Below are 12,551 nucleotides of genomic sequence, written 5' to 3'. Positions count from 1 at the left end.
AAGATTAGATTCTGCTTCTGAGCTCCAGATATGTGGAATATACAGACAGTCCAATACTTCAGAAACACACATCTAACAGACAACAAGAAACAATTTTCTAGCAGCAAGTTGCCTAATAATCTATCCATCTAAGAGATGTTATGGTGTCCAACATGATAGCATTTCAAAACAGAAACCACTTCTTCCTCCCATGTTCCAGCACAGGGAAAAAAAACCAGTTTCATTTGCCTCACATATTAGAGGAGATTTTTTCTCCCCAATACATGTGTGCAAAAGACAAAGTGCCTGAATATTTTTTGTGAGAAAGAAGAAGCAATAGGTGAAACGAGAAATGAGCATCTGAAGCAGTAAGTCAAAATGTAGATGTGTAATGACCCCAAACACATCACAGTTTCCATCCCTGCAAACAGGCACCTAAAGACGATGCTGGTATCTGAAGGTCATGCTTTCACATGGCTAGGCAAATCAAAATTCAGGTGTATTTCTGGAGAAGCCTGAGGACAAAACCATTATCAGCCTTCAACCTGCTCAGCTAATTGGGACATTTGGAAATCAGCCTGTTAATTACAAAAATACCATTAAAAAGCCTCACTATCTCTGCATCCCATTCATGGGACGTTTACAAATCCTGTGCAGCGCAGGCGAACACCAAAAGCATCACCTTGTCTCCAGCGTCTACACTGCAAGTCTGACCACCAGAGCTGATGGGGAAAAAATGAAGAGTTTTAAGATCTGAGGAGCTTCAGCTGTCTTCTCCTCAACCAGGACTCAAGCTATCTGGAGGCCCAGTATGAATCCTAGTTAGTTTTACTTCCAGCTGCAATGGGTAAGTGTGGGTCTGAGCTGTAAGCCTTTGGCACAGCAGTTTGCCCCTCCGCCTAACCTGGGCTCTCTTGAAAGGTGAGGTCTGGAGCTGATGACCACCTTCAGCCTTGGCCCATCTCCATACAGCCTCTTCTGCCAGATCAGGGCTGCTCTCCACCCCCCCATCCCCGTCACCACCAACTGCCCCAGACACTCTGTCATGTGGATCAAGAGCATCCCAAAATATTTTCTATCGAACGTTCAAAAAATGCTCATTAGACAACATACAAAAACCAAACTGGTCTGCACCAGAGCATCTCCAACATCCCCGGGAGTGAAGGGTGACAGCGGGCCAGAGCTGTGCTCACCAGGGGCTGCCTGTGCCATTAGTGACCATTTATTCCAGGCAGAGAAACATCCCAAAACATCCACTTCCAACAAGAAGGCAGGATTTCAAGGAAGACCCAATTCCTCTCCTCTCAAGCTGTCATGCTACAAAAGGAATAAATATGCTCAAACAGGCAGTAGTTCTTCAAAAGGAAAATATTTCAGTGAAAGTAAACCAAACTACCCAGAACTGCACCATTAGCAACACACACTGACAATGAATTTCTTCCCTTCTAAAAACTCAAACTTCATTAAACGGTCCTTAAATTTTCCCAAAGGCCAAGGGAAAGGGAAAATGAGCCAACAGAGGAACCAGGTATATTGCTATTGAACAGCAATCTGTTATTTTAATCAAGTACTGACTATTAACTGGAAGTTAATTAGAGCCCTGGGATAAAGCATCAAAGCGATCACCAGCAAAGTGAAGACACATGTTGTTACAGCACTCAGTGCATGGAGATGCTTGATGGTATTGTCAGTGCCCCTCTGCAGTAGCCGTTGAAACCACAGGTATAGGTGTGCAAAGTCTCAATGTTCAACAACGCACCCTCGGGAACTCAAATACTTTAAAAAAGAAATAAAATGAAAAAAAAAATGGTCCTAAATCTTTATAGAAAACAGAGACACCGTCCATTTTTAAAACATATTGAAAAGTGAAGATAATCATATAAGATCCTACAAATGGTTCAGAAGAGAGAGTGCCTGTGAGCTGTGTCCTCAGCCAGTACTCACCAGCTGTCATGCATGTATCGAGACCGATCTCTTCATCAACAAGCAAACCCTGCCCCAGCCTGCTTCCCTCCTCTGGGCAGGGCATCCTGTCCTGCTGGAGCCACGGCCACCTTTCACACGGGAACGGCGCAGTGGGACAAGCCCCACCACTGCTCTCCATCAGACACCATCAGCCCCGATGCTTGTCCCAGCTCCAGCTATGCTCTCAGCCAGGACAGCAAAGCAGGTTTTCCCTCTGCGTTTGCACAGACGGTACCCAGAGCACAAAAATGATTTTTCCCTCTTTGGGGACCCTGCTTGCTTCACGAGACCTACGGATCCCATCGTGTGAATATGTACAAGAGCTTATTTAGATGGAGAAAGACACACAGAGGCACCACGGGACCTCAGGGAGATATATATTACCTAACTGTGAGCGCTGAAGGTTGTATTTTTTATGGTAAGTCATCAAAAGATGTTAACGAGTCACCAAGATGCGGTTTGCCCTGAAGCGCTGGTGTTTTTTATTGGGCCATCTGGGTTTTACTGCAACGCAAACAGCGTTACCAACGATTGTTATTAACAACATTATAATCATTAACAAAATACCACAGTGCTCGGATTTCAGGTGTCATCTTACCTCCTGCTGCACAGCCCAGGCTTTCTGAAGGTTAGGCTGGGATTTAGAGGACAGCCTGCCCAAAATCCCTCAGCGCGGAGAACATGGTGTCTCCAGGCGCCCGGCACCTAGCCCTCCTGAGCACAGAGGCTGCAGTTGCACCTCAAATATCCTTTTTTCTGCTTGGAAATGACCTCGGGCAGCAGCTGACAGCCCTGCTGCCAGGGCCAAACTCCACCTTCCCCTTACCGTGGGACAAAGAATAATTAACACCTTTGTTCACAGGTATATGTGGTTAGGAGAACATACTGGTTTTTAAAGCCTGCCCCATTTCTCTGCAAGAGGTGAACCCGTGACTTGCTTGCACTCGAGCAGATGGTGGCACATGAGGGATATGCGTCAAGTTGCCAAAAACCAAAAAGTGGAAAAAAGAACCGCCCAAAAAAGCGCATTTCTGTTACAGATGCTCATTACCTAGGCAACGTTTGATGGAGTAAATGAAAATCAATCATCATCTCCACTAGCTGTTGCCTCACTCATCATTTTTTCTGTCAGGACACTAGTCTTGTTATGAGTATCAGTCACTTTCCTGGTTTTAGCCTCTTTTGGTGAGAAGCTGTGAACAGACGATACTTGCAGCAGCGATCCTGACCCTGGACGCCTCTTCCTGGAGAGGACATCTCCACCTGAGCTCATCCCACCTCATTTTAGGCACTAAACTGGGACACGTGAGTACGTGACAGCTCCAGTAAGCATCTGAGCTAGGAACAGAGGGGAAGGCAGAAAGACAGCTTGTACAAGGTGTCCTGCACCAACATGGAAGGAGAAGCATTTTGGTCTGTAAATGCCAATAATTTACTGTGTTGAATCCTAGTATGTCCAAGGAGGAGGAAAGATCTAAGAACTAGCCCAACCCTCCCCAAATCTTGGCTAATGCAGAGCTCACCCTGTGCACCCCATCTTGGAGGCACCCACTGCCCATCTCCTAGTCCAGCTGCACATCAACCCTGCGTTTGGTCCAAAGTCCAGCTCTCCAGAGCACCACCAGGAAGGCAGGGAGCAGAACGGTGTTTTTCAGAAAACCATCCATCCAGTGTTTGCGCACACAGTCCTTGCTGAAGTCACAGCAAAACGGCCCATAAATTCTTACCGCAGTGCACTAAACCCAGACAGTTTGATTCAAGATGCACAGGAGAAAAATACACAGGGAAAAAAAAAAATTAATTTTACTTTGTCTAGATAGTGCCTTACTTTGCAGTGTGGTACCAGCCACACAGAGGGAGCCAGGAGTCTCAGCTGATAGGGACTGGCACAGCTCCACTGCTTTCCAGTGAAGCCAAGCCAATGTAAAGACAGCTGCAGACTGAGTCCAAAATACGAAGCCACAAAAAAGGTTCCTTTAAATTATTGAAGATATACTCACATTTGTGGCTCCCAGGACTGCTTTTACAGCTCTCTCTCCATTCAAAGCATCACCATGCACCCTTCAAGCAGGATTATTTTCCTTCTCAATTGGACTTTGACTCAACAGCAAATTTAATTAACTGACCTAATGGACTAGAGCTGTGGATTGAAAAAAATAAGAAATAAAAAACAACTCCCACAAAACACGCAACAGAAAGAACCACCACTGCAGCCAAAAACAAACCCAAGTAGAAACAAAAAACCTAGAGAAAAAAACGTGGCTTATGCTCCTGCTCTGTAGAGATGCAAAATAATAAAAAGATCCTCATGTTGCGAGGTACAGCTTCTCCATTCTGGCAACCATTTGCTCTTTATTGTCTTTTAACAAAAGATCCCAAAGCCTTTTACAAGCTTTTAAGCTGTGCAATACCCTAACATGCCAAGAAGGCAGCTATATGGGGAATACCACCATCCCCATTCCAGAACCTCAGCCAAGCTGCACGCTGATACTCATTTTATTAAATCCTCATAGATGCACACAGGAAGAAACTGGTGCTGCACTCCCCGTTGGGGACACACTGCCACCAACATCTGGAGCATGTCCATCACTTAGGTGAACACTGAACGTGGCTCAGCATCTTCACCACCACTATGTCCCCTGAACCACCTCGCTCCCATGACACCGCAGATGCCTGTGCAGGAGCCCTGATTCAAAGGTCCTCACAACAAGACGGGCTCTTGGCTCCTCTAACAACGGGAGGCAGCGCAGGCACCGAACCAGCAGACGACTGTACACATGACAACGTGACCAACACCTCTGGCTCCAGCTATATCTTGGCTACACAAACCACGTATCTCAAACTACAGAGTCCCGACCACAGCAAAAGCAGCGAGCCCAACGATGCCCACGGCAGTGCCATGCCTGAGCTGTGCGTCACCCTTCAGTCCGAGAGTGGCCAGGAGAACCTGGCCCTGCAGCTCCTCCGAAAAGCTCTGCAGGCTCCTTCCCAGCTTTGGAGCTGCTGGTGACATTTCTGGCCTGGGCTTATTTATTGCAGCGTTTAAAGCAGGCAACACGTCACTTAGAAAGTGAAGCACCACTTAAAAGGCACACCACTGAAATCTGACTGCATTACATATGATTATAAATCAGCTGACTTCCCACTGACTTATTTGAGAAGACATCAATTTGCACAGAAAAAGATAATCAGACATCCACTCATTAATGCTAACTTCATCAGCTATGGTGAGGAGCAGCATATTCCCCTCACCCTTCTGACTGCATAGAGCTGCTACTCTACCTTTTCTTCTTCTATTAGGGAAAGGGCAAAACAAAGAAAAGAGTATTTCGTGCCTGTCACAGTATCACCTGATGGAAGCTTCCAAGAACAAATTCATCATTGCACATGCAAGGTAGAGTCAGGGTGACGTGCATGCAAAGCAGTGATTAATTATAGACTTTTTGCTGAAGAAACTTCTGAGCATGAAGGGCAAAATTTAAATTGCTGATCAGCATCGCTTTTGTTATAACATGTTTGGAAACAAACTAATGGGTTGGAATTAGGCTCCTTGTACCAGCTTTGACACGTGTATCTGCCATGTAAGAAATAAAATTAAAAAACACTTCAAAATATGTTCTTTCAGATGCAGATTCCTTTCTCTTCATCAAAAGATGGTGAGTAATGGGTGGAAAGCTGCCAAAAAACGTGTTTGTGAAGCATGGGAGCCCAGTGTGGCAGAAGAGCGTGGGTCCCAGCGCCCAGCCCCTCTGCTCCTCCAGAGAGCAAGAAGGTCCAACCCTGCTCCCGATGGTGCCCGAGCTCCACAGCACACATAGGCTGGGTGAAGTCACGGCATGGGAGGGAAACCCCCTGCTTCCTAGGGGTCCCTGCAGCCCTGCTCAAGACCTCCACGCTGTGGAACGGCAGAAAAGGCCACCGGCTGCACTGGGTCCACGGCCCCAGTCCAGCTCCACCGCTGCTGCCCAGCCTGCGGGCGAGAGCACAGCTGGGGACTCAGCCCTGTGCTCTGCTACTCCTGCTCCGAGCAGCACGCCCAATTGCCAATTCCCACTGACTAGAGAATTCTATTCATGCCTAGAGAATAAAAATAGGAGATACAGAAATTGTTTAAAAATAGGAATTCCTAAGCCAGCCAAACATCTCCTGCGCTGACAAAGCTCTCGGTGAGGTTAGCTCTGGGACTCCTCCTGGCCCACAGCCTGCGTGGCCTGTGCCTTGGTCTAGCTCAGCTGTGCCACGCAGGGCTTGGCATCGAGTCGAAGCCCTTTAAAAATAAAGGCATGGACAAACCTGCTTACAAAACAGGCGAAGTCAGTGTCAAAACACCTATAGCTGCATCATCTCACTGGCAAATTATGTCAAGAACCAGAAGTTATCTTTGCCAGTGTTTGGGCTCTGGGATCATTCAATACTTCCCTCTCATTCCTCTAATTTTTGACTTTATGCCCAAGCTGGTTGCCGCCGAGAAGTGCAATTAATGCCTCCTCCTCCTCCTCTGCACAAAAGCATTCCCAATGGCGCCAATTAAGCACAGGACCCATGAGGTGTGCTCCCAGCCAGCTCCAGCCATCAGGTGGCAATGCTGGGAACAGCTTCTGCAGAGGACTGAGAGCTAATTAGGCTTCCCTGGAGACCCCAGCGATGGTCACCCCTTGCAGGGTGGCTACTGGGACAGACACCGTGCTGCACAGGCTCATCTGCACACCCACAACTGCTTCTTTGTTCACCTCAGAGGCAACCATGACCGTGCCGAGTCAGTAACACCAGCACATTTACCTGTGAACACTAGGCTGGCATTCTCCAGTTCTTCCTGTGGAACCTTGAAGCTGAAGGACTCATTGTAGAAGGGATCTATCGTCCCCCGCATGCAGGAGGTCTTCTTGGTTTTTGTTAATTTTAATCCATGAACAAGCTGAATTTTCACAAAAGGATCTGACAAAAAACACAAAACACAGGCTCTGCATTACAGGTGTCGTGAGTCAGTACCACGGTTCGTGAAGGTTGGGCACCGCAGGGATGGACCATCCTGGAAAACAGCGTTTGGAAATGACTGGGACTTGTACCACCGCACTGTTCCCAGGGATTTGCAGTGGAGACAAAAGTCAGGCAGCTGGATTAAAAACACTCGCTGCCAAAACCACAATTCACGACAGCCTTGATAGAGGCCAAGCATACTGTTCTTTTTGGAAAATGCCAATATTCTGGCAGCACCCACGGCTGGGGCAGGGAGCAAGGGAAAAACACCTGAGGACATACACATGAAGCAATTACCAGCCAGCACACTTAGAAACGGCAGGGAGCAATGCATGGACACTGGAAAAACCTCACAGCATCCACACAGCAGTTAGATGTCATAAATGAAACCACTGCAACATTAACATGCAGGCAGCATGCAGCATCTGCAAAACACAGCACCGCCACAAAGGGACTGCCTTACAGAACACAACACGGGGGTAATGTAGAGCTCCTGGTTCCTCACCTCATCCTTGTTCAGAGATTTTTACTTTAAATATGGCAAAGGTATTCACACCCTCCATTTTATCTCAGGGTAAGTGTTCCAAATACTTTCATTATTGTTGGCTATATATATAAAATTAATATCCGGAGCCTTGTATTAATAGGAACTGAGCATCCAAATCCCCCGGGTCCCCCACAAATTGCAGCCTCACCACTTAACTGCTTTAAAAGCACATATAATCTGTGCATGAGTAATGTGAGAAATGCACTGCCCTTTACCTGAACCCTGGCTCATGTCTGTCTGAAGAAGCTGTTTTGCTCTAATGATGTCCACGTTCAGTCTTCCCGCGCTGGGTAGGTAGTTTAGTGACAACAGCAGCTCTCCTAGCTCCACTTCATTCTGCAGGGAAAAGGGAACGTGGAAATTCAGAACAGAGCTCAGAGGGGAAGAGCAGGAAGAGAAGTTAAATAAATCCCATTTGTCTAAGTGCCTGAAAAATAAATTTTAGTCACGCTCTAAACTGCAACCAAGAACCACCTGGTGGTACCTTGTGCTGAGCAGAAACAAGAAAGAATACTATCCCCAGGTGAAGATCGTTCTCTAATCGCTGATCCTTCACCAGCTTTTCAGCAGTCATGCAAAGAGGACCTATAAGGAGGAATGAATACAAGGTCAGTAGTTTCTACCTGCTTCATTTTGAACTGATCTTAGCAACCTCACCTCCTTAATTAACGTACAAAACACGGACCTATTGGAGAAGACATCCTCTTTCCTTCCCAGCCCCCAAGGACCATACCAGCCTCTTGGGAAGTTCAGGCATGAGATGGTTAATGCATCCCTGGGTCACAGGAAGGCAATTCAGGAGAGACATCCCCTTGGCATACGCCCTGTTCTACCCAGAGACCACGGCACAGCTTAACTTGCTGTTCATCAGGCTGAACCACAGCCATAGCTTCACATCAATATAGCTGTTCAGCCATTATTTCTTTTCCTTTTACTTAATGATGCTTAAAACTAGTAATTAAAAAAAAGAGCTAGAGAACTGGCATCACTGCTCCTTAGACATGACAGCTTAAAATAACCTCTCCCCCCTAGCACGACCTGGCTCCGAGATGCTGTTATTCTCAGATGCAAAATACACACAATGAAACAACTCTGGAGACAAAACACACCAGCCAGCCCAGGCAAGGCATTGATCCATCCACCTCGTCTCGGGTCCATGCGGGAGTGCAGAGCTAGTTCTTCATCCCAAATAGCCAAATGGTTCAAGACCAAGCCTAGATCAGATGGTCACAGCCCGCTCCCAAATGGAAAAGGAGCTGCAGTGGTATTGCAATCATAACAAAAGGCTTAAATATCCTTACTGATGCCCCAAATATTAGATTACAGAAATCAGAGACTAAAGGACTGGGTAGACAATAAAGAAAAAAGCTCCGAGACACAGTCACAGCCTGAACTGACCCAAAGAACAAGGTTCATCAGCAGATGGGCCAGCACACGAGGTACCCATCCCTGGCAAAGCTATCAACGGCTCTGGGGAAACTGAGGGAAACCCAACCAGTTCACAGCTATTCAGCTGCAAATGGAAAAGCACAATTTCCACCGAGTGCAGATGAACCAGAGGGCTCAGACTGAACCCGAGGAGGCACTCGGGGAAAAGCCCCGTCCCTCTGCCAGGAGCAGCACAGCACCTCTTGCCTGGCCGGCCAGCAGCACAGAATGGCTCCGGCTAATGGCAGGCCATGCGGCTCCTCACCTAACGAGCCAAGCACTAAAAGTGACGTCAGGTAATACTATTAAAAGTTTTCCCTGAGGCACTTTGTCTCCTCTCCTGTTCCTGTTGACTACTCCCAGCAAAGGCAGAGGGACATGCATGGCACACAGGAGCAGGTGGCAGGCTGAGAAAGTCCTGCACCTCCGATGCTTTATAATACAATTCAGTTGAATTCAATGTCCTTTTTTTGGCTTTCCACAGAAAATATGGCAGTAGGCTGCTCAATTTCACGTAAAAGGTCTCTGCCTTTCAGGAACTGGCAAAGCAACCCCTCTGTGTTTAACCCCACACATTTAATGAGCGCAGGACAAGGGAAGCGCCATGTGGGGAGCAGGGCAAAGGCTGCGAGTACAGCAGCATCCTGACTCAGCCCCTGGGTAAAAAGCATGGATCTACATCACAGATCGTAAGGCAAACCTGCGTGCCCTCCTCACACGCCCCGCTGCCCCAGGACCCAGCTCCGGAGCCAAGCCGGCAGCATCCATCCCAAGCCGGCCCACCTTCTGCCTGACCTTCCCCACAGCCCCACTCCCCCATGGGAAAAAACATCTGATTTCTTACCCCAAACTCCTTTTGTCCCAGCATCTCTTGGGTCACATTATGTGGCAGTATACGACTACACAGCACACACTCACGCTCTCCACGGGCATTTTCTTCCATTGCTACAGTATTTTTGCTTCACCGAGAAGGCACTCCTCTTCCATCAACCTTTGCCAACTCCCATACCACAGTTCTGTTCAATACATGGTATTTTAAGTTCTTTCCATCAGAAAGCCATTCCCCAACACAAACCTGACCCAATACGCACATGACCCTCACGACTTTTGCAAGGTCAAGCCATACCTACAGACACCGTTGTGCCCAATGGTTGCACAATGTAAGGATCTAACACAGCCTCACATCCGAGGTCATTTAAATGTCATCTATCTAATTTAAACTATCATCTTTGGCTTGATTTTCCCCAAAACTGCTCCTCTTGGGTCTGTGGCTGGAACAGCCTGAAGACGTGTTTATTGTCAAGAACAGTCAGTGACTTCTAAATCTATTACCAGGACAGTAATGAAGCATCGCAGCACCCACAACAGGATCCACCTGAGGTACCCCTCGACCTCAGCTCATTTTTTATAACATATCAACAACATTTTTAACATATCCAGTCCTACTTCCATTTGCATTCACCGCTGCATTGGGTTCCATGCAGGCTTTAATTCCTAGAAATTCGGGTACATTTGGACAGCACAAATTAGGAAACTAATTAGTGACGTTATTACCTGCTCGGAAGAGACAATCAAACAGCTCTGGCTGCAAATACCAAACTTCTGGCACAGCCAGGAGGCAGGCTGGCACTGGGCAGGGATGTAGGACCTTTCAAGTTACCTCAAGCTGAGAGTGCTGAAAATCCATATTAAGATTTGGGGTAATTCTGGATTTGCCTACTGGTGGAACCTATTGACTTTATCCAAGACCTGCAGGAATTAAGGGGCTTCCCTGGGTCAGGGAGGAGCGATGAAGCTCAGCAAAGGAAGGCAGATCTCCACACTTCCGACGCATTTACATTTATACACCATTTTTTAAAAATTGCCCCACGTTATGCACTGACAATATCAGACCGGGTATGTAACGCCCACCGAGGTACAGGCAGGAGAAGGAAGCATCTGCCCCCACCTGAACTCTCCCCAGCACCGTGTCCCATAACCCCTGCAGAGGTTATTGAAGGAGCCACTATAACGTAACCACCACACTGCTGCCTAACCCATGAGCCTTCAATAGGTCAAGGTAAAACCAAATTCCATGGGACCTAACCTAACGGATATTGGCACCTCTAGAAAAATCTTTTTGACTGTCTGGGCTTAAATTTGAGTGAGGTGAGATATAAAATGCTATACTCTGTAAGTGTGATCCACTGAAGTCAGCGGACAGACTACCGCCAGCTTTAATGAGTCTCAGATCAGGCCTAATTTCCCAAATCTCAATAGCACCTTCTGCCCTATAATGCTTTTCAAGTGTGCCCAGATTTCTGTTAATTATTCTAAGGGAAAGAACGTACAATCCAGCCCACAGAGGCAGGATGTGTGCGCTCAAAGCCAGCAAGAAAGCAGCAGCCCCATTGTAGGCAGAGCACCAGCAGCGTTTGCAGCGATAACAAAAGGTGTTTGCAGAAGGAAACCCAGATCCCCGGATAGCTCACCTCCCCACACAAGTGACTCAGCCTTTTCAAGGCACTTAACTCGAGCAGTGAACTGGCTCTGATCTTATAAATGCATTATTTCTAGCTTAGCCACAAGGATCTAGGAAATGTGCTTCAAATCCTGCCACGGTGCCTGAGGGGACATCAAGCACTCGAGAAAACGAATCAATGGCCAGCAGCCACCACACGTTCCTCCGCGGCACGTCGGACCGGCACTGCCTCCGCCGTGCCGTGCAGCACCACGCTCGCCAGCTCTCTCCTGTTCTTTGGTCACCTGTCATCATTACCAAACAAGCAAGGAATTAACAGGTTGCTCCAAGAAGCCTGAGGTACAAGGCGTACCTCCTCAGGTTTTAGCTCCCCCTGCTTTCCCCGACAAGCTCACACCGCAGCGTACCTTTGCTGATGTGACAGTCTTGCTAATAAGACACGCTGGTGGCCCAGTTTGTGTCAGAGATGAAGATGAGGATGCAGACAGAGCTGTGGCTTAACAGACTCGCTGGGTCGGCGGGCAAAATGGAGGTAACTGGGGAGCACAGTGGGGTCCACCGTGAGATGGAAAAACAGGACCCTTTTTGTTACGGGCCAGGCAGGAGGCTCAGCTCAGGGAGGGACGAGTGGCCACAGAGGTCTCGGGTGGCTGGTGGGGCCACAGGAGCTGCACAGGGTGCTCCTCAAGCCCACGGACCCACCGAGCTCACCGGCACCTTGCAAACACTCTGCGATGCCATAACCATTGACCTCCATGCCCATCACCTTCTTTATAGGCATCTTTACCAGCAACGGCGTTAAGGCACGTCTTGCTGGGGGACTGCAGGCACAGAAGCATGGCTTCTGTTTTGTCACACGCCTGAGCGTCCCCAAACCTCAGACTTGGTAGGGGCTGAGCCGAGAAGAGGGATGCAACTTTATGCGCAAGAGGCATCATCGGCACGTTGTTCACCATAGGGAAAGGAAGTGCCTGAATTTTACTTCTCCTAGGTCTTTTCATCAGGAAAGTAAAATGCTGTTGGTTTTGCCTTGAATATTTTGTTCACAGAACACAGTGTGCAGAGCTACCCCTCAGGCACCACCATGAAAAGGCATCATTTCAGTTGCCATTGTTATGCTGATGACACGCTGATTTGTGCCGAGATCCCAGATGACCCTGGAAAAGCAATTTCCTGTTTGATGAGGTGCCAGAG

The 12,551-nt window shown here is 47.8% G+C and overlaps 1 protein-coding gene across 2 annotated transcripts in view; it reads right to left on the bottom strand.

Moving 5' to 3' along the window:
- The window catches only part of SYT17 (synaptotagmin 17), a 41,860-nt gene that overhangs the window by 10,761 nt on the left and 18,548 nt on the right, over positions 1-12,551 (bottom strand). For both annotated transcript variants that reach the window (XM_052773350.1, XM_052773349.1), the window contains exons 6-7: positions 7,684-7,804; positions 6,724-6,879 (exon numbers count right to left, since the gene is read on the bottom strand). In XM_052773350.1, the coding sequence (XP_052629310.1) occupies positions 6,724-6,879; positions 7,684-7,804 (277 nt within the window). The remainder of the gene's footprint in view (positions 1-6,723; positions 6,880-7,683; positions 7,805-12,551) is intronic.

This window comes from Harpia harpyja, chromosome 21, assembly GCF_026419915.1.
Source record: "Harpia harpyja isolate bHarHar1 chromosome 21, bHarHar1 primary haplotype, whole genome shotgun sequence".
Taxonomy (NCBI): domain Eukaryota; kingdom Metazoa; phylum Chordata; class Aves; order Accipitriformes; family Accipitridae; genus Harpia; species Harpia harpyja.
The sequence above is the reverse complement of the archived record's forward strand: the minus strand, read 5'-3'. Positions and strand labels throughout refer to the sequence as shown.